General features: G+C 46.4%; 1 protein-coding gene across 1 annotated transcript; it reads left to right on the forward strand.

The window, feature by feature from the left end:
• Positions 1–978: 978 nt before the first annotated feature.
• Positions 979–22,170, forward strand: LOC128834294 (interleukin-17F-like). Its single transcript, XM_054022904.1, has 3 exons — positions 979–986; positions 21,158–21,469; positions 21,933–22,170. The coding sequence occupies exons 1-3, from the start codon at positions 979–981 to the stop codon at positions 22,168–22,170; spliced, it is 558 nt and encodes a 185-aa protein (XP_053878879.1).
• Positions 22,171–23,172: the final 1,002 nt, after the last annotated feature.

Consider the following 23,172-nt stretch of genomic DNA (forward strand, 5'->3'; position numbering starts at 1 on the left):
GAGGGACGTGATCGTTCCCCTCTATTCGACATTGGTGAGGCCTCACCTGGAGTACTGTGTCCAGTTTTGGGCCCCACACTACAAGGAGGATGTGGAAAAATTGGAAAGAGTCCAGCGGAGGGCAACAAAAATGATTAGGGGGCTGGAGCACATGAGTTATGAGGAGAGGCTGAGGGAATTGGGATTGTTTAGTCTGCAGAAGAGAAGAATGAGGGGGGATTTGATAGCTGCTTTCAACTACCTGAAAGGGGGTTCCAAAGAGGATAGATCTAGACTGTTCTCAGTGGTACCAGATGACAGAACAAGGAGTAATGGTCTCAAGTTGCAGTGGGGGAGGTTTAGGTTGGATATTAGGAAACACTATTTCACTAGGAGGGTGGTGAAGCACTGGAATAGGTTACCTAGGGAGGTGGTGGAATCTCCTTCCTTAGAGGTTTTTAAGGTCAGGCTTGACAAAGCCCTGGCTGGGATAATTTAGTTGGGATTAGGTCCTGCTTTGAGCAGGGGGTTGGACTAGATGACCTCCTGAAGTCCCTTCCAACCCTGATATTCTATGATTCTATGATTCAGAGGTGGATGATGAGGCATTTGTGTACGCCACATGCTTGTCCTGGGATGCCTGTCTATCGGGTTGTCTGTCACTTAGTCATCGGCACTTGCACACCAGAGGGCTTGAGATATCTGGCATCTTGTCTGTTACATTTTCAGCCATTACCACTACCAATGCGAAGTCGTACACCATGAACCAGCAAGATCTCCTTTAGGGCTACTTAACACATGACCAGGGGAGTACAGGGACATGAGACAAAGTTTTGTTCCCCTCTGTTGGCCACCTCTATTGCTAGCCTGTGCACTGGGGAGAGAGAACAGCTGCTGCCAACCGGATACGATGCATCCCACAGGTGGGAGATGTAGGGAGTGGGTGGGGCCTTCACTCTGCCATACCCCTAACACGCCAGCCAATGCAGCTGCGCCATCATGCCCGGGTAAGTAATCTGCACCAGAAAAAGAACCAGCACATCTTGTTTTCCTAATGGAGCAAGGGGGAAGCTCAGCTGGGATCAAATTGCAGTTCTCAGCATCACAATTTAGTCCCCGCTCCTGGAGCGATGCAGCTGCGTGCTCAGGCCGGATTGTAAGATCACAGTCTAGCCCTTGAAAATGAGCTGCATTTAGAAAGATAGCATTCATGATAACTACAGCCAAACCTACCCTTGGAGCAATATCACATTAACTACTATCACAGACAAAACTGCTTATTGGGTGGAACGTGTTGAATTATCTGGTGCAGATAATCTGATGAACCTTGCCCAGTTTTCTGTTTGCAAATGGTTCACAGACTGATCCCAGTTTGTTATTCATAAGTATTTGCCAGATAGTTTGGATGGTCAGCTAAAGGATTGTTCATAAATTGTTCATTTTGACATGGTGCCTGGTTGTGTCCTTTAAGTCACATGGTATTGCTTCTGCTCCTTGACTACATGACTAGAATTTTAGAAACAGGAGAACGAGGAGTAATAAATATCAAAGGGTATGTGCCAAAGAGTGCACTGCAAATAGTAAGTTCATACACAAATGCCCTTGCTCACATACAGGTAGGTTTTATATCTCAACAACAGCCATTCTCCAAACATCAATGTGGTGGCGGGGGGGAATTGTTCATGTGAATTTTTGCAAAAAAGTTCCTTTGAGTTTAATAGGAAATTGCATTCATCATAGAATTCTAGAGGACGGCTTAAAAAAAAATAAACTCCAGAAAATCTTCTTTTATCGAGTTCTATTGGCTTTTTAAGTCATTTCTGTAGAACCTATTGACTCATCACTATTAATGCCACGTGCTTTTCATCAGCACAGCGCAAAGCACTTTACAAAGGAGGTCGGTATTATCCTCATTTTATAGATGGGGAAACTGAGGCACAGAGCAGCAATGTGACATGCCCAAGGTGGCCGAGTTGGGAATAAAACTCAAGCCTCCCGAGTTCCAGACCACTAAGCTACACTGTTTCCCCTAATCCTATGACCACAACCTAGAGGGGAAATAACCACCAATTAATACCCCTGCAGCAGTTATGATTGGCCTCCTTCTGCTGATTACAGAGATTGCCAGCCACTTAGAAAGTCCCCAGGGGCAGCACTTTCCAAGATTTCCATAGGTTTTAAGGCTCAGAGGACCACTATGGTCATCTAGTCTGACTAGCTGCATAACATAGGCCAGAGAACTTCTCCCAGTAAATCCTGCATCAAGCCCGTAACTTGAGGCAGCACTGTGACGTGGGCAGTGTAGTCCTGCTTTATCGCCGGGGGAGAGCTCTCCCGGGGTTAAAAAAATAACCACCCCGAACGAGCGGTGATGGCTTTATAGCTGGGAGCGAGGGTCCCCTCTGCGCTGTCTATACTGGCGCTTTTCAGCGCTAAAACTTTTGTCGCTCGGGAGAGGAGGAGAGGGCTGGTTTTTCACATCCCTGAACAACTAAAGTTTTAGCACTGAAAGTGGCAGTGTAGACACAGCCTAAGGCATGTTCTCTAGAAAGATGGCCAATCTCGTGATGATAAAGATGTCGGAGGGGTGAAGAATCCACCCACCCCAAGGCAATCTGTTTCAATGGTGAATTACCCTCACTGGCAGATGTTTGTACCTTATCTGTAATGTGAACAAGACCCCCCAGCTATATCACCCCTGTAACTAGCATAGGCTGGTTTGGCCTAGTGCTCTTTCCTGCGACCATGCTTAGCACTTGTGCAAGACCTGGGTGGGCTTGGTGGCGGAAGAGTGCTGCATAAGCAGGGGAGGATTAGTTTATCAGTGGCAGCTGGTGTTCAGAGTAAATGGTGGGGCTGGCAATCCGATATCACCCTTCCCCCTAAAATTTCCGCTACCTTCCCTGCCCTTCACCACACGCAGTCATTGATTATCTCCCAGATGAAATCAGTCACCCAACTAAACCATCTGGGGCCTTTCCCCAGCACACGTGTGCGCACACATTCTCCACACAACTTCCACCCCAGCTCCCCTCACCGCACACACATACCCTCCATACAACCTCCACCACACAGACCCCCAACCTCTGCCACAGCTCCCCTCCTCCACAGACACAACCTGCTCCCTACTGTGCCAAGTAGCTGGCCCCTACCTGCTGCCGCCTTAGAATCACTGACTGGCTGCTCCACACTCCCTTTGCCTCAGCTCTCTGCAGCTGGGTCCCCTCTGCACAGAGGCTACACCTGCATATATGCTCCTTGGAGCAAGTTATCTTGGGTCACAAAGAGGCAGCCTGTGAGCGTGCTCTGCTCCATCCATTCAATGGAGGGTCAGGCTAGATGCCAACAGCCCCTCCCTGCACGCCGGTGCACTGCTAGAAGGAAGATGTTATGAAATAAAAGGCTGTCTGCCCCTCCCTTCCCCCACGACACCGACACTGCAGGAACACCCCACATCCTTTGGATCCCCATTCTGGTACCCTGGATAATGCTGCCACTCCTGCAATGAGGGCAGGGGGTGCTGTTAAGACTGAGGATATTGCTGGCCTGTCTATTTTGCAGGAGACATCATTAAGGGGATCTGCTTTGACTGGTGTCTCACCGTTTCTCTCCCCCCGCACTCACAGCCTTTGTAGGACGCAAGTACTAGCCAGTCCCCATAGAGTCTAAAGATCAGATTAAAGTAGGGCAGCGTGCTTCTGCCTCCCACCCACTGCAGGTGGCCTTTTTAATCCAACGTCTTGTTTCTGTGACGAAGATTGTAACGAGAACAGGAAGAGAGACTTGATCATCATTCCATTATCGCAATGGCTGTGCCCTGAATACTACGCTTGGGATAGTTCTGAGAGCTAAATGGTATTGTGGTCGAAAATGCACAGGTTTGGTGAAATGGTTCCATTTCATGGTGCATTTCCTTTATTTTTTTAAATAATTTTCCTAGCATGGGTGAAAGGTATCAGATCAAGTCCTACCGTATATTTGCAACCCTCATCAAAACCACTTAAATTAGGTTACAGTTATAATCCTTGCCTATTTTGTATGCTCTTCCATGAAGCACCACATGCTAGATGCACCCGTTTATGGTGAAAATAAATGGCATCTGCATTTCTAAGGCAAGCTCATGCCTGACTGGAAATGGGTCAGCATTTATCCATATGCAGCCACAGTGAAAGCTACATCATCAGTGCCCCTGTACCATCCCCCGAAATAGGCATCAGAGAGCCCCCCGATGGTTACAGGTGTGCATAGTATGTTGGGTGGAACTGGAGAAAAATAGTCAGGTTTCAGAAGGACCCTAGTTTGGTGTGACAGCAGGGGACCAGAGAGACAGGTCCCAGACAAACACAGGCCTCTCCGCATGTAACTCTGGTCTCTATACATGTTCAATAAAGAAAGTCTTTCCTACCAGCCACGCCACTTATTGCTAAATAAACCGGTGGGCTAGAGCTGAAAGGCCCCATATCCCGTTCATCCAGAGGATGCTTTGCACTTTCTGCCCAAGTGTTTAAGACTCTGCCCACCCCCACCCAATTTACTTCGAGTTCTCAACTTGGTCACTCAATGACTCATAATCCAGCCAGCACCGTCTTGGGTTCATCGCTACAGAGGGCCAGATGCTTATGGACATCAACAGCACTATGCCGATACGCTGACGATCCAGGCTAGACCTGTTCGGGTCGGATTAGACTAGAAGACACTTCTTGTCCCTTCTAGCCCTACGATTGGCATCCCCCATGGCAGTGTATCTGCAACAGGTCTTCTCAACATTTTCACCCAGGACCACAGTGTCTCACAAAGGTCAAAGCAGGTGTTTTGTGGCTGTGGGCTCTGGCACCGTGGCCTGCTTGGGCTTTGCCAGGTGACATAAAAACACAATTTTTTGTTGCCGTGCAAGGATGACAGGTCATAAGCCGAGCAGTTGCCCTGGTGGCGTGCAGAGACCCAGTGGAGGTGCTAGCCAGAGCTGGGCTATGGCATGCCATAACCACTGGTGAACCACTTCTTAAGAGGAAGGGCTAGTAAAGGGATGCCAGCTAGTGGGTCACTGCAGGGACTCTGCAGACTAAAAAGAAGGCTCTTTAGAACCTGGGATGAAACTCCCTCCCGTGCAAAGGGCCAGCACACAGGCTATGCACCACTTCTATCTACCACTGTATTTGTCCTCACAACCGCTCCCCCCGCCCCCCCCCCCCCTTGGGGCAGGGCAGTGCTATTATCCCCATTGTACAGATGGGGAAATGAGGCACAGAGAGACTAAGTGACTTGTCTAAGGTGACCCAGGAAGTGAAAAAGGACTTAAACCCAGACCTCCCAAGCCCTGGACTAATCCTTTAAGTGGAGAGGAAGGATGGCTCATTGGTTAACTCCTACCTAAAGCCTCAAGACTTCAGGGCCAGATTCTCATTTACAAGGGCCAGACTCTCAAAGCAATTTCAGTGGGAGTTAAGTGTCTAAGGAAACGGACCTGTGTCCTCTGTACATCCCTCTGGCAGTGTAGAGGGGCCTTTTGCTGCCAGGGTGGTATAAAGGGTCTTTAGTGTAAATGAGAATCTGGCCCTAAACTTTGCTGGCGCCTAGACATTGAGTTGCACCTCTGCCAAGAGGTGAATTTCACCCTCTGGGGAGCAGTCACGGCCCAGGGACCAGGTCTGAACTACTTCCAATAAATGTTCAACAGGTTGCTGAGTCCTTCATACACATGTTCCCTTTTGTGTTCCACACATAAAGCAGCATAAAAAGCATGTCTATATACCCCAACCCATCCACCCAAATGAGAGAGAGCTCGATTTACTGAGGTTCAGTAACAGGTTTGCTCTACTCACCACCAGACAGTGCCACCTCCTGGTAGTTCTGGGGATTTCCTCCATCAGGCTGATGCTCCTTCCAGGAGGTTACCCCCTTTCAGTTTCTCCTCTGCAGCCCCCCCCCCCTCTCACTCCAGGAACCACAGCATCTTCTGTGCGACTCAGCCCTCCAGCCAGGTCACTATGGTGTTTCCCCATCCAGGGAGAGCATAGCAAGATTCCTGCTCTCCAGCCATCTCAGATAGTCTTCCATTTCACTGCCTCACAGTGCCACTCCTGCAGTGGCTGGCAGGGGAACCCAGGCCCACCCTCTGCTCCAGGTTCCAGCTCAGGGACCCTCGACACAGCAGCCAAGGTCTGTTCCCTACACCTTGCTGCCTTTTCCTAAGCTGTTTCCATACATCCTGGCCTTCCCCACTCCTCTGAGTTTGCCACAATCTTCACTCCCTCCTCCTACAGACGAGATGGGCAAACTACAGCCCACAGGACCATCCTGCCCAGCCTCTGAGCTCCCAGCCAGGGATGCTAGCCCCCCAGGCTCCGCAGCCTCAGATCACCACCCTGCCAGTGCTCTGGTCCGCCACTCCTGCCGGGCAGCCAGTATGGTAAGGGAGCAGGGGGGTTGGATAAGGGGCAGGGGGTCCCAGGTGGCGGACAGGGAACAGGGGGTGGAGGTTCTGGGTGGGGGGGGGGGCAGTCAGGGGACTGGGAACAGGGGGTTGGATAGGCATGGGAGTCCCAAGGGGGCCTGTCAGGGGACAGGGGGGGTTGGATAGTGGGTGGGGTCCCAGGCAGGCAGTTAAAGACAGGGGTCCCAGGAGGGGGCAGTCAGGGGACAAGGAGCAGGGGAGGTTGGATGGGTCAGGGGTTCTGAGGGGGGCAGGAAGTGGGAGGGGGCAGACAGGGGCCAGGCTCTTTGGGGAGGCACAGCCTTCCCTACCCAGCCCTCCATACAGTTTTGCAACCGCAATATGGCCCTCAGGCCAAAAAGTTTGCCCACCCTTGTCCTACAAAGTAAGTTCAGGCATGTCACCTCTGGAACCCCCAAACACTTCTCCCAGGGAATAACTACAGACTTCTCCATACCCCACCTTCTGGTGCCAGTGACTTTTGTAGAAGCCCCACCTGTCTCTCCCAGGTGAGCTTCTCTCTAATTAGCTTCCTCCAGCCTAAAGCTCCTGTTTGCAGCCTAATTAGCTGATTGGGTCCACCTGGCCTAAAGCTCTTGCAGGGCCAGTGTGGGGAGCAAACCCCACTCTAGTTCTATATGAGTGTAACCCTAATGAAATCAGTGGCGTTACACTGACATAAAACTGGAGTAAAGTAGTTGTGAATCAGGTGTACAGGGTTCTGGTTTTAGATTTTAATTGACATGAAGGATAAAACTACTCAGACAGATATATTTTTTTTTCAATAAACACCAAAAAGCACTGATGATTGCTCTTTTCTTTTCTATTTTCCAAATTTCCCAGAGCATTCTGTTCCCAAATTCATTGTTGAGATGCAAGATAATAGGCCTGTTTCTCTTCGGTCACACACCAGACATATAAGATGTAATTCTGTTGACTTCAATGCAGCTACTCCTGATTTACACCAATGTAAATTAGGGGAGAATCAGGCCCACTATATCTAGAGATGAAAGGAGCTGATTAATGCAGTTGTGTAGCTGGTAGCTTTCCCTGTGATAAACAAGAGTGCGGTCTCTGAACGTGTACATGTAACAAGGAGGAAAGCTCATATTGACATCCTTTGAAAATTGTTTCGTTTTACATCAGTGTTGACTGTTATAAAACCCCAGAAACAGAAAAAGATGGAAGATCCAGTGGCTAGAATGCTAGTCTGAGACTTGGGACCCATGGGTGCAATTCCCTGCTACGCCACAGACTTCCCGGGTGACCCTGGGCAAGTCACTTAGCCTCTCTAAGTCTGTCTACACTGCAACTGGGAGCAAGCTCAAGCTAATGCACCGCAAAATAGCAGTGTGGGGCTCTCACGTCCACATCACTGTTTTTAGTGTGCTAACTTGAGCCCGGTTAGTGTAAGTCTCTCTACCTAGGCTGGGAGGCTTGCTCCCAGCTGCATCATAGAAATACCCTCTGTGCGCCAATCCCTATCTGTAAAATGAGGATACTAACACTTCCCTATCTCCGAGGGCTGTGGTGAGGACCAATATATTAAGGGTTATGCTGTGCTCAGATGCTATAGCGATAAAGGGGGTAGATAAGGTAGAAATCATACAGTTTGGAAATAAGTCATAATTTGCATAAAACAAATACTGGGACTTCAGAAAAAATAAAGATGTATAACTGGGAACTATTTATGGGCTAAATTATCAGCCAATTTACACACCCATAAAAGGAAATGCTTTTTCACACAGTATGTACTGTGGAACTCAGGGCCACCCCTAGCCATTTTGGTGCTCCGACCCAGCCCCCCTTCTTCTCCCCCTGCTAGGTTGGAGCAGGGGCAGGAAGAGGCGGGGCTGGGGCGGAGGCCATGGGGAAGGGGCGGAGCAGGGGCTGGAGCAGCACGCAGCTGCGTAGGACACCAGGAAATTTCCTGGTGCCCTATGCAGTTGCGTACTTTGTGTATGGGTAGGGAACCCATTGGAACTCATTGCCCCAGGATGTCCTTGAGACCAAGAACTTAGCAAGATTGAAAGAGGGATTAGACATTTCTATGAATAACAGGAGTATCCAGGGTCCAAATGGTTAGTGCTAACAAAACCTGTTGGAAGGGATATTTAACCTCATGCTTCATCGTTTAAACTAATCTCTAATTACTAGGGAGTCCGATGAGATCTAAATTATCCCATATCTGCCTACTGCAGGGTGTCTTGTTCTTCCCCCGCAGCATTTGGCATCAGTCACTGTCAGCAACAGGACACTGGCCTAGAGGACCCTGGATCTAATTCAGTATGGAAATGCCTTTGATCCTCTTTTCCCCCATAGAGGAATTAAACACCCTCTAACTCCTCTATATGGGTTACCTACCTGATAACCGGGACATTGTCTTTGACTCAGGCTTCTCTCTAGCTCCTCACTTCTTGTTGATTCTCTCTGTATAACATCTCTAAGGCATAGGTGCCAACTCCATGGGTGCTGTCGGGCTTGAGCACCCACAGGAAAAAAATGGTGGGTGCTCAGCAGCCTCCCCTATCAATGCCTCTCCTTCCCGCCAGCACCTCCTGCCTGCCGACAGGTCCCGCTAATCAGCGCCTCCTCCTCCCTCCCAGTGCCTACCACGGATCAGCTGTTTCGCGGCATCAGGAGGTGCTGGAGGGGGGAGGAGCGAGGGCGCAGCGCACTCGGGGGAGGGGTTGGAACTGGGCTGGAAGAGGCGGGGCGGGAAGAGGTGGGAAAGAGACGGTGCAGGGATGGGAAGAAGCAGGGCAGGGGTGGGGCATTGGAGGAAGGTGTGGAGTGGGGGAGGGGCCTGGGCGGAGCCAGGGGAGGAGCACCCCCTGGCAGATTAGAAACTCAGTGCCTATGCTCTAAGGTATGGCCTTTCCTATCCATCCACAGAGCACATCTCGATTACCGCAACATCCTTTCCTCTGGCCTTGACGAATGCCACCTTGTCTGCTTCATCTCCATTCAGAAGGCTGCTGCAAAGATCATTTTCCATTCTGACTATGTCCACCTTTCTTTGCATCCTTCCACTGGCTTTCCCTTCCCCACTGCATCAGCTATAAGCTGCTCGTTTTCACTTCTGTGATCTAGTCCCACCCTCCTTGTCATCGCTCATTCACTGCTAAGACATTGACTGCCATCTTCAACTGGCCCAGGATGCCAGCCTCCATCACCTACTTGTGACATGTTCATACCAGCACTTGCATGGTCTCTCCCCCGGTGCCCCTCACACCTGGGAAGTGCTCCCCATAAACACCCACAAAACCACCTCATTATCCACCTTCACATCCCTCCTCACAACTCTCCTGTGCCCCGATGGCTATAGAAAACGGTTGACAATGGTTAGGCCAGGGGTGTTACTGCCGGTCATACTGACCAATATTGTCTCGTGGTTTCCTTGTGCTCCCCTGTCTGTCTGTATCCATCCGCTGTCTCTTGTTCTAGTCTCTAGACTGCAAGTTCTCTGGAGCAGAGCCTGTCATTTTGTTATATGTTGGTACAGCTCCTAGCACAATGGGGTTCTGGACCGTAACAGGGACTTCCAGGCATGACGGTAATACGGATAATAACAGGTCACAATGCAGGCAGGGAGGGCAACCTCCCTGAGGCTGCTACTCTCCCTCCTGTACAGGTGGGCTGGCAATAGGTGGAACCCAGGTAAAGGGGTGGCACAGCTTACTTCTTCCCTGGGGTAAGGAAGGAACCAGGGACCTGACTCTGAGTCACGATTCAGTCCCTGTCATAGGCACCGACTCCGTGGGTGCTCTGGGGCTGGAGCACCCACGGGGAAAAAATAGTGGGTGCTCTGCATCCACCGGCAGCCAAGCTCCCCTCCCTGCCCCCCTGCCCCACCTCACCTCACCTCCGCCTCCTCCCCTGAGTGCGCTGCATCCCCACTCCTCCGCTTACCTCCCAGCACTTGCCGCCACCAAACAGCTGTAGCAAGCTCCTGGAGGGTAGGGGGAAGAGCAGGAACGTGGTGCACTCAGGGGAGGAGGCGGGGCTGGGGCAGGGATTTGGGGAAGGAGTCGGAATAGGGGCAGGGAGGGGGCAGAGTTGGGGGCGGGACTTTGGGGAAGGGATTGGAATGGGGGCGGGGTGGGGCAGGGGTGGAGTCAGGGCGGAACCAGGGACAGAGGGTGGTCGAGCATCCACGGACGCCAGTAGAAAAGTCGGTGTCTATGGTCCCTGTTCCATAGGTGCTGGAACTGGGGGGCGGCGGTGCTGATGCACCCCCTGGCTTGAAGTGGTTTCCATTACATACAGGGTTTACAGTTTGGTTCAATGCCTCTCAGCACCCCCACTGTAAAAATTGTTCCAGCAGCCCTGCCCTGTTCTTCACCTAGGGCAGTGCAAACACATGCTGTCCCTTCCTGAGGACAGACTGCAAGGTGCAGATCTACCATATATAAATTAACATGGAACAGGCTGGAAAAAAAAAAACCACCCTGCCTATGATTAAAATCCAGCCCACATTTCTGGCACCTCTCTCTCCCTCTTCCCTCCGCCCCTTCCTGGTTAGGAGCAACTTCAGAGCACTGTGAGTGGCTGAGGGTTTCCTTCAAAGCAGCTCCCTTGCTATCTATAAAATATCTATTAACTATCAGACATTAACCACTGTGAGAAACCACATCGGATGTGTAACCGCAGTATAGATTTAGCTGAGCTTCAGAAAGACAGGTGTGCAAGAGGAGATCACAGTTTATGCTCTGGCAACAGCAGTTCAAAGGGACACGGGGAGTTTCCTGGGTGAGGTTTGCCCCATTCTCAGCATGCTTGCTCTCTGAAAGAGAAAGGATAACATAAGGGTTAGGCCACTAATTGGAGACCTGGGCTCAATTCCCTGCAATGCCACAGACTTTCTCGGGGACCTTGGTCGAGTCACTTAGCTTCTTCATGTGTAAAAGGGGGACGAGGGCACTGGGCCACTCCACAGGGGGGTGAGGGCAATAAATAGAGTAAACAAAGCTTGTGAGGGGCTACTATGCTATGGTAACAGGGGCTGACATATTGGGCAATGCTGTCAATTAATACTGTCTGGGACAAAAATCCTTTTTCCTTCCAACTATTAGGGAGCAGTGTTGCTACCACACGGCTGGAGACTGGCACTGAGAGGCAGGACGTCTGGGTTCTGTTCGCTGCTCTGCCTCTGTCTCACTGTGTGGCCTGGAGAAAGTCACTAAGGCCAAAATGTTCAGACTGGGGTGCCTTAAATTACACCCCTAAATCCACACTTGGCAGCAAAAGAGGGCCCCGGTTCAGCAACATCCATAAGCATGAATTTCACTTCAAGCATGGGAGTAGCCCCATTAACAACAATGGAAAGCCTCCCATCGGTTTCATTGGGCTTTGCATCAGGCCTTCAGTGGCTTAATTTTCAAAGGTGCTGAGCACCTGAAGTACCTATTGACTTCAGCATGAGCTATGAGTGTTTAGCACCTCTGAAAATCAGGCCACTTAAATAGGCACTTAACCATAGGCATCCAAGTTTGAAAATGTTGGCCTCAACTTTTCTGTGCCTCTGTTTCCCCCGGGGGGTAACAATACACACCTCCAATGGGGTAAAACTACACTGTTTTGAAATATTTGAGTGAAAAAGCATGACAGAAGCACAAGGCATTGGTATTACCCCTATTTCATCATCTCGAAGGGGTTGAAGAAAACGAAATGCTTCCTCTCTTACAGCCTAGTTTTTTTTTAACCTGTCCTTGTGTCGAAGTCACAATGATAATTAAATCTGATTTTGTAGGCGTGATTCTTTTACTTTTTCTTTATAATAAAGTTCTTCTTTTAAGAACCTGATTGATTTTCAGTGTCCTGAAGACAAAGGGTCTGGTCTGTGCCCTCATTGCTAAGGCAATTGGTTGGTATATTATTCTCAAGCCTCTGCAGGAAAGGGGATGAAGGGACTTGGGGGGATATTTTGGGGGGAGAGGGATTCCAAGTGACCCTTTCTTAAATTTTTGTGTAAATCACTTGGTGGTGGCAGCAATACCGTCCACGGACAAGGACAGGAATTTGTCCCTTGGGGAAGTTTTAACTTAAGCTGATAGAAGATAAGCTTAGGGGGTCTCTCATGTGGGTCCCCACATCTGTACCCCAGAGTTCAGAGTGGGGGCAGGAGGACCCTGACACCTTCATTGGCAGAAAGATGGATTAAATGACAGACCAGGTCTTTACCACGTTTGACTTCTACAGCTCTACGATCCTGTCTCATGAGGCTCAGAGGCAGATGCAAATATCTAGCACACCTGCCAGAGGATACTGCCAGATAGCACACCATATTATTTTGAATTTACCTGGTGGTGCAATAGTATACCTCTGGAGGGGATTTCTTCCTGACTCCCATGATTCCAGCACAGAACAATGGGTTTAGAGAGATATCATGGTCTGTATTGTGGCAACTTCCTTTGCCCATACTATGTCGTTCCTGGATATACATCCTGGGGTTCGTCCACTCTTCCTCCCTCTGTGTCTGTCTTTTCATAATGACTGCAGATCAATAGATTTCACGACTCATAAAACAAACCACAGGAAAATTTCGTAATCATTTTTAATATCAAGCTACATCAGGGTGTTATCTATTCACACATCAAAATGACCCAGACCACTGATCAGCCTCGACTCAGGGTCAGGTTCCATCGGTCTAACCTTAAGCCAGAAAGATGTTTTTGAGATCTTTGTTGGTTTCAGAAATGGAAAGTTCCCTGACCCACTTTGAGTATTTCAGTAAGTGGCTGAAGAGAAAACCCCTCTCTGCGGGAAGGTTTCCGTTAGCCTGTATGTCTCTAACTTTAAGAGGAAATTAAACTACGCATTTAACATTTCAGATCTTAGCGTACTGCGGAGGGAGGTGATATAGGTCATGGTTATCCCAGAAATAGAGGACTAAATTCTACCCTGAATTACATCCCTTTGAAAAAAATTAAGACAGAATTTGTACCAATGAGCAGATATGATGCATGCTTCGAATTAGCACAACCTTCACTCATGGAATCACCAAAATTAAAAGTTGGAAAGAAAATGCATGAGGACATCTAGTCCTTGCCCAGAAAGACATTAGTGCTGGATTGTATCCTGCAGTCTATATTCTTCATTGCTTTGTTCAGTCTAGTGTTAATGATTCAGACTATGGGGTTTCCACAGTGTAGTAGTGCTCACTGTTCCTGAAACGTAGCCTAGATTTTCCATTGCTCAATGCATATTTTGGAGGGGAAGGGGGAATTTTTAACGGTACAACCTTTTTTTTTTTTTCCAACTAATATATATAAAATACACAATTTTATACACACCCATATAATAACACTTACCAAATACTATATTTATTTATGAATTTACTTGTGTTTTTCTTTCCCTCTGTTGAACTCCTGTCTATCTATCCAGTGATCTATGAACATTGCAGAATATGTATCTCAATAAACAATATTTTAGAACTTCACTCAAACTCAGCAATAGCTGGGTGAAGAAACTTCCCTCCCAATCTCATTGAACTGAATGGGAATTTTACTGACATGCCAGAGTTGAACGTGGTTCTATAAGTTAGCTCATTTAGGAAGATAAAATGATATAACAATTGTAGCAGTTCTTTGATAGTGAACATTGTGATACACAACCGCTGATGAGCACTCACCTTTGAGGCAGGAGCCCAGCTGCCTGGTTAATGAAATCAGATTTCTGTTCTTGATGGTTGACTGGGAAGTGGCCTGTGGGTGGAAGATCCATCCTTCAGGGAAGAGGTAAGCCTGAGACTGGGAGATCTTATTACACAGAGGTCATCCCAAGGGTCATATTCAGGTCCCAGAGGGGAATAATGAGTGCTATAACCACTGCATCACCTTTTCCTTTTGCCCTTTCATCACCAAGGGAGAAGTCCTCCCCACCACCTCTGAGAACTGAATTATACCTGAGTTTCAATGCAGAGAAGGTGCATTGGCACATGCAGGCAGTGCATTTGGCATGTATCTCATCTGCACTGGGGCCATCTGAACAAGAGGTGGGGTCTGGCCCCAAAGGAACAATTTTGCATCACTGCTATTCCTATTCCTTCCTTCCCAACCCTGACACAATTTAAGGGCACTCCTGGAGCAAGAGCTATTCCATGTCTGAGATGGGATGGGAGATGTACAAGTCTATCCCAGAGGTGGAGCCACAAGAGAGATGAATGGACACATGGCTATAGACCAAATGCATCCCACAACACTCCCTTGAAGTTAACAGAGCTTTGCTCTTTATACCAGGTTTGGATGTATCCCTTTCGATATATATAATCTATTAACATAAAGGTCACTAGGAAAAGATGATCAATCCAGATCATGCTGATGCTGAACCTTTCCTGGAGGTTTTGAATTTCAATATCCCCAAAAGAATGGATGGAGACTGTGTGCCAAGAAATAAAGCTACTCCCCCAAGCATGACAAGCCACATCACGGGGGAAATGTATCCACCAGGACCTTCTTTGTAAGACATAGAGGACCAGATCCTCCACTGGTGTAAATCAGCATAGCTCCATTGATGTCTATGAAACTATTCTGATTTACCCCAGCCAAGGATCTCATTCAGCAGCCAAATGCTGAAGATGCTCCCAAAGAAGTCATCATCTTGCAAGATCGGGCTTAAAAAATGTCAATCTGGGGCCCAATCTTTCGGTGTGTTCAATTACTTCAATAGGAGTTTTACCTACGTAAGAAATGAATACAAACTGAGCAGTTGCTATCACCGGGGACACTGAGGTTGATAAAACCCCGGGTTGAACTCTCAGAAGCTGGGATTCCATATTCTCTGAGGGGGCCCCTGACTGTGGAACTCACCACCACCAGAAGTCAGAAGGAAGCGGAGCCTGTCCACCCGCAGGGCTTAACACCAGACGCACCTGTTTACACCAACCTCTTTACGATAATGTCAGTGCCTAACTAGGCAGCTATGCCTTCCCCAAAGAAGGCAGAGGGACCCTGCTGGTGAGTGATGGATCAGTGGAAACACTGCCAAATCCTGCTGAATGAACGGTTGCATTTAATTTGTGTTTGTGGCACCTGGTTACCCTGGTGATGGGGTGCATTACTCATAGACTCATAGACTTTAAGGTCAGAAGGGACCATTATGATCATCTGGTCTGACCCCCCACATGATGCAGGCCACAAAGCCGTCCCAACCCTTTCCCTTGACTCTGCTGTTGAAGTCCCCAAATCCTGTAGTTTAGAGACTTCAATTAGCAGTGAATCCTCCAGCTAGCGATCCCTGCCCCATGCTGCGGAGGAAGGCGAAAAACCTCCAGGGCCTCTGCCAATCTACCCTGGAGGAAAATTCCTTCCCGACCCCAAATATGGCGATCAGTAAAACCCCGAGCATGTAGGCAAGATTCTCCAGCCTGACCCTCATTAGCCATTATACTATTTACCAGTGATGGCACGCTGTTCCTTTGACTAAAATCATGTTATCCCATTAAACCATTCCCTCCATAAACTTATCTAGCTTAATCTTAAAGCCAGACAGGTCCTTCGCCCCCACCGTTTCCCTCGGAAGGCCGTTCCAATATTTCACCCCTCTGACGGTCAGAAACCTTCGTCTAATTTCAAGCCTAAACTTCCCCATGGCCAGTTTATATCCATTCGTCCTCGTGCCCACATTAGTACTGAGCTGGAATAATTCCTCTCCCTCCCTGGTATTTATTCCTCTGATATATTTAAAGAGAGCAATCATATCCCCCCTCAGCCTTCGTTTGGTCAGGCTAAACAACCCGAGCTCCTCAAGTCTCCTTTCATACGACAGGTTTTCCATTCCTCTGATCATCCTAGTGGCTCTTCTCTGTACCCGTTCCAATTTGAGTTCATCTTTTTTAAACATGGGAGACCAGAACTGCACACAGTACTCCAAATGAGGTCTCACCAGTGCCTTGTACAACGGAAGCAGCACCTCCTTATCCCTACTAGATATACCTCGCCTAATGCATCCCAAGACCGCATTGGCTTTTTTCACCGCCATGTCACATTGTCGACTGATAGTCATCCTGCGGTCTACAAGGACCCCGAGGTCTTTCTCCTCCTCCGTTACTTCTAACCGATGCGTCCCCAGCTTGTAACTAAAATTGTTGTTAGTCATCCCTAAATGCATCACCTTACACTTTTCACTATTAAATTTCATCCTATTTCTGTTACTCCAATTCACAAGGTCATTCAAGTCTCCCTGCAGAATATCCCGATCCTCTTCCGAATTGGCAATACCTCCCAGCTTTGTGTCATCCGCAAACTTTATCAGCCCACTCCTATAATTGGTTCCGAGGTCAGTAATAAATAGGTTAAATAAAATGGGTCCCAAAACCGAACCTTGAGGAACTCCACTGGTGACCTCCCTCCAACCTGATAGTTCACCCTTCAATACGACCCGCTGCAGTCTCCCCATTAACCAGTTCCTTATCCACCTCTGGATTTTCATATCAATCCCCATCTTTTCCAATTTAACCAATAATTCCTCGGGCAGTACAGTATCAAACGCTTTACTGAAATCAAGGTATATTAGGTCCACCGCATTTCCCTTATCTAATAAATCTGTTACTTTCTCAAAGAAGGAGATCAGATTGGTTTGGCACGATCTGCCTTTGGTAAAACCATGTTGTAATTTGTCGCAATTGCCATTGACCTCAAGGTCCTCAACTAGTTTCTCCTTCAGAATTTTCTCCAGGACCTTGCACACTACAGATGTTAAACTGACAGGCCTGTAGTTACCCGGCTCACTTTTTTTCCCTCTCTTGAAAATAGGAACCACATTAGCTATTCTCCAGTCCAACGGAACAACCCCCGAGTTTACAGATTCATTAAAAATTATCGCTAAGGGGCCTGCTATTTCTTGCGCCAATTCCTTCAATATTCTCGGATGAAGATCATCCGGTCCGCCCGACTTAGTCCCATTAAGGTGTTCAAGTTTGGTTTCTACCTCGGATACCAAAGGGCATCAGACAGAAGACTGACAGGTAGAATTGACTCAGTGGCGTCGTAGATGTACATGATATCCTCAGTCCAATTATAATTCTTTGCCCAACATACTGTCCATCAGTAAAAAGAACAAGAATACCTGTGGCACCTTAGAGACTAACAAATTTATTTGAGCATAAGCTTTCGTGGACTACAGCCCACTTCATCGGATGCATAGAATGGAACACACAGAAAGAAGCTATTTATACATACAGAGAACATGAAAAGGTGGGAGTAGCTTTTCATGTTCTCTATATGTATAAATATCTTCTTTCTGTGTGTTCCATTTTATGCATCCGATGAAGGGGGGCGTAAAGCACGAAAACTTATGCTCAAATAAATTCGTAAGTCTCTAAGGTGCCACAAGTACTCTTGTTCTTTTTGCGGATACAGACTAACACGGCTGCTACTCTGAAACCTGTCCATCAGTGTGTTGGAATACGGCCTAGGAAGGACTAATGCTCAATGCATTCAGCTTCCATTGAAGGCAGAAGGAGCTGACGGAGCTCAGCATTTCAGCTGAGCACCGTGCAGCTTCAGGCTTGTAGTACTTCCTAAGGTTTACATCCTGCCATTGTTCCACGTGCAATAACTTCCTTCCCACACCATCAGACATTGCTTCGAGTGCAAACAAGGTTCCACCATCCTTCTCTATTCTGGGACACTCTTTGTGTGTCCTCTGTGTTGTTAAATCCCATATGGTTTCCCTCTCTTAATGGTCTCCAAAGGAGGGATTCCTTCTGCCAGCCCCTTTCGGTCAGGTCAATGAGTCTAGAGTGAAAAATCAACTAGAAGACAAGGCCCTGAATAATGAGCCAATCTGCTCTTTGTACCAGTGTGTGATGACTCTCCTCCCATCTGTGAACAGGCTGCCTTATGGGAAAGATTAGAAGCATGGAAAAATTCTTCTATGAAGAGCAGCTGAAAAGAGAAGGACTGTTCACCTTAGGGAGCAGGGGAATAAGAGGGAACCATTTCAGTTGAGGGGATCCTGCGATGGAACAGATTTCCAGAGGAGGTCAGACAAATCCAGAGTCTGGCTGGCTTTAGGAAACACTGCAAAATCCTCCCCTTCGAAAAAAGGCCTTTTCATCATAAAAATGACACAGACAGCCCCATTTAACTTAAACTCCTACCACCCAACATGAGCTCAAGTAGCGACTTCACTATTGCCATTGATTTTAAATAGCAAGTGTTCAGATATACAGTGATAGATAGATAGATAGATAGATAGATAGATAGATAGATAGATAGATAGATAGATAGATAGATAGATAGATAGATAGGAATTTGAGATCATCTACTCCAGTCCCCTGCACTCATGGCAGGACTAACTATTATCTTCCTTCCAGCATTACGATAGCCCATCTCATCTCTTCCTAGACTCCCAACTGAGTTTAACTTGTTGGCACAATGAATGACCCATCTTCCAGACAGAAAGAATAATGAATGGGATAGAGAAAGTAGATTGAGAATTTCTCTTCTCCCTCTCTCAGAATACAAGAAGCCATTCAATGACATGGAAGGTTGGTAAATTCAAAACGGGTAAAAGGAAGTAAGTTTTCACATTATGCATTATTAGTCTGTAGAACTCATTACCATAATCTATAATTGAGGCCAAGATCTTAGCAGAATTGAAACAGAGACTGGGCATTGATATAGGTAACAGGACCATCCTGAGTTGTAAGAGTAAATGTTAAAAGAAACCAAGTGTTCGGGAAGGGATTTAAACCTTCGTGTGTCAGGGTATTAGCCAGCCTCTAAAAAATATTGGAAGACAGGAAGAAATTTTCCTTGGGGGGCAGGTTCTCCCCAAAATGTCTACTTCAGGGGGGTTGTACCCTCCCGTGAAACAGCTTTTGGTGGCCACCGTCAGAGACACGCCGTTGGACTAGATGGATCATGGGTAGGATCCAGTCTGGCAATTCCTATATTCCTGTGACAGTACAGAGTTTATGATACCTGTGGTGTTGCCAGGAAAGACCACAGAGTATCTCAACCTACATTTGATGAAAGAACCACAGTTACCTGAATTCACTTAGCACCTAACCTTATTTCTGATCAATACAGCATAAGGATTTTGTGTCTGACTTCAATTTTGTTCCAGAAAGGAAGCAAATTATGCAAATATTCCAAACTGAGACTAATTTACTACTTATGACAGCTTATACTCAAACTCCTTGAAATCAACCAGAGGTTTTTAAGGTTAACTGGTAGCAGTTTGTCAGTTACCACAATAACTTCATTTCCTGGAGTTCATCGAGTGGAAGTTTTATGTAAAGTTTTATATAAAGTTAAGTCACAGTCCAGAGCAAGAACCATAAATAAGGTTGGGAAAACCCAATTGCAATGGAATTGCAATGGAAACTAGGGCAGTGAGAGCAGAAGTCCTTATATAAAGCCCTGAAGTTCATGCACACAGACAGTTCAGTTGAAAATATCCTATACGCACTTCAGACAAAGTAAGAGAGTCTGCAATATGATGACTTTTAAAAGGAGTGCTACATTGGTAAGTACCAGCTTTGTTAAATTTGATTGTAACCAATGTAACTTCTAATACCTATTTCTAGATAAACTGATCTACCTATTTTTAAAAATCAATTTAATCTAAATTGGGACCAGCAACTACTAAAACATATGGCTATTGCATAGCATCACTACAGGGCAGAGTAATGGTTATTAGCACCTTTACTATGCATTTTTGTACCTTCAAATGTTTACATTTCTTTTCACTGTGATTCTGAATTACTGGGTTTATAATGCTCGTTTTAAAGATAAATACAACTTTTTAGTGATTTTTCTTTTACAATTTAGTTACCGGTTTGTACGGTCAACCTTCACTTAGTTTTTTGTTTGGGTATATCCTTTTTTTTCTCCCTTAATTGTTAAAAATGTCATACATGAAAAATAAACAAGGAAACCACCGAGAACGCTACTGTGTGATATCACTAATCAATTGAAGATATACAATATCCCCCCTAAATCTTTTCTTTTTTAAAAATTCTAATGTTTAGGATCAGAATCACTAGTATGCTGTGGCTGCTTCGTGCTGGTCTGGATTATTAGGAGATATTATTTTCCATACACAAAACTAGCACTAATTCAATATTAACTTTCAGAACTCAGGCACTCGGAAGTCAGGAAATGAAACGATAAAGTTGAAAACTCAACCTTACTGTGTCTCCTTGTGCTTATTTCTTAGAGTCGAGTTCCTTTATGTGAAATTATTTGTTAAATTAGATTATTTATTATTTAACACAACCTGGAATTTCTTATACTACTAACTTACAGTAAAAGAACTTATGGTCTTCAGACTTTGTTTTCTATTTAGTCTCAATCAGATCAACAGAACAAGCTAAGTTTGATGTTTCTACCTTCAGCCATTGACGAGTTATCTCTGCAAAAAATTTGGAGTCAGGGGGGCAAATTCTCTGCTTGTGTAAATGGTGAAAAGTCCACAGATGTTAATGGAGCTATTCTCATTTACATAGCAGAGATTGGGCCTGGAAAGAGGATTCCTAGCTCCCAATCCTACACACTAATCCACACTCTGCTGTATTTTTGCAAACGTGTGTATCTTCCTAGGAATTTACTTTTATAAGTGCATCCATCTCATAAAAATCAGGAGAATTGCCACGGGTTCCTTTTAGACACAAAGGTTTCTGTGAATGAAGTCGAACTTTGTTCAGTTCTGAACCTACCAACCACAAGCAGAGTTGGGCGTGCATGAGGCCTCCAAGCCAAGAGTTGAATTTCAGGATATAACTTGTTGCTGAAGCCACACAGCCCATTCCTGCGTTTTGTGCTCTGCACTAACTAATCGTGGTGTTTCTCTATTTCAGTTCCATTCACTGCTGTTAATGCTGATCCTGGTGCTCCAGGCTAAGAATTCAGCCCATGGAAAGGCAGTACAACCTGGATTCAACACAGAGAGAGGCACTGATGAGAAAAAGAGTGATGACTGCCCGCCCCAAAAAGATGCCAGATTCCCTCTAAGTGTGAAAGTTGACATAAGCATCAGCAGCACAAAGCATGCTATCAAAGTGGGTCATGATGTCAGTAACCGGTCTATGTCTCCCTGGGATTACAGGTACAGTTCATGTCCCCATTCTCACTGCTCTTTTTTTCAGAGCCATTTCTGATCTGACATATCTGAGTGCAAATCCTGCCTCAGAAAGTCCAGCAAAATACCCCCAAGGGCTCAATCCTACACATTTTAAGTCAATGGGAGTTTTGCCATTGATGTTAGTGGGACACTAGGCTTTGGGAACATTGGGCCTAATCCTGAAGTCTTCATCCAGTTGTAATCAATCCTTATTCAGGCAAAAACTCCCATTGAAACTAGTCAGACCCATGAGCATTGCAGGAGCTCAGACGTTGACCCAACACACGCTGACTCTATGAGTCATGGGAAAGGTGCATCTCGGGGAGGCATTTGCAAACAGTGGTTGGGTGATGAGCAAGAATTAGCTGAGGATAAAGCCCTGCTGATGCAGGGAAGTGGCCAGGCTTCCATTTTGACCAAGTCATTCTCTTTGTGTCTTGCTTCACAGCATTAACGAAGATCCCAACCGGTTCCCTCAAGTGATCGCTCAGGCCAAGTGCCGCCATTACAGCTGTGTGGACTCCACCGGACAGGAGGACTACAGCATGAACTCCATCCCCATCCAACACGAGATCCTTGTTCTCCAACGGGAGCGGAGAGGCTGCCAGCACACTTACCGGCTGGAGAAACAGCTGGTCACTGTGGGCTGTACCTGTGCCAGGCCCATCATCCACTACCTGCAGTAAGAGAAGCCAGCAGATCAGAAGAAGGAAACTACCTGGAGAAAGAGCCATGGGCCTCAGATTTAACAAATGGCTTGATCCAACTCCCACTGAAAAGAGTTGGAGTCTTTCCACTGATTTCACTGGAATTGGGCCAGGCCATAATCAATAGCCAGATTCAAAGACAGCTGGCCAAAAATGGGGAAGAATACACAATTTTTTTAACAAAAATTTCCCCAGATTTTGAAATTCTGAATTTCAAAATTCAACCAGATCTATAAGTGGGAGATAAAAGGGTAAAAGCTTTCAGAATTGGATATCAACCTTTTCCCCCATTTGTTTGTTGTTTTTCATTTCAAAATTCAAACCATTTTGACCAGCTCTAGAGTCAATCAATGCCTTGGGAAAATCATCCTGAATCTGACTCTAAAATCCAGAGGCTTTTTTAAGTGCTCATAAAAGTAAATTATTATATTTGTAACAGAACAAGACTCTTAAAAAAGCAAAAATGTAGTTTTCTTTCTTTTTCTGCAAATGGATATGGAACATAAAACCAAATTTGCAGTAATTTAACTATCTATGTAAACCCCCAGGAAAACAGTGGTGAAACGGTATACTTTTGTATCTCTATTTAAGTGATCTATTTATACAATTATTTATACCATTAAGAGGTGAGATTCAAAATAATGTATCTGATTATTATCTGTATTTATTCAATAAAAATTCGGTGAATAAATCTACTGTTTCTTTGTGTGCAATGTTGCCATCTAATGAGTGATCCACCGAGAGGATAAGGTCTCTACTACTGCTGTCTCTTAAAGGAGATCTCCAAGACCTCAAGTGATAGAGGTTCATTTTTGGTAGCGCTGAAGAAGCAGGGTTCTAGTACCAACACCCTGGTTTGTGTGTGACTGATTTACCTAGTAATTGTGTTTGCCATCTGCAGCACATTTTTCACATGATCTGTGCCTCAGAACACAGCCAAGTCACTCAATTCTAGTGGCAGGTATATTGGTAGAGAGGGGT

The sequence above is a fragment of the Malaclemys terrapin genome, chromosome 3 (genome assembly GCF_027887155.1).
Source record: "Malaclemys terrapin pileata isolate rMalTer1 chromosome 3, rMalTer1.hap1, whole genome shotgun sequence".
NCBI classification, from domain to species: Eukaryota; Metazoa; Chordata; order Testudines; family Emydidae; genus Malaclemys; species Malaclemys terrapin.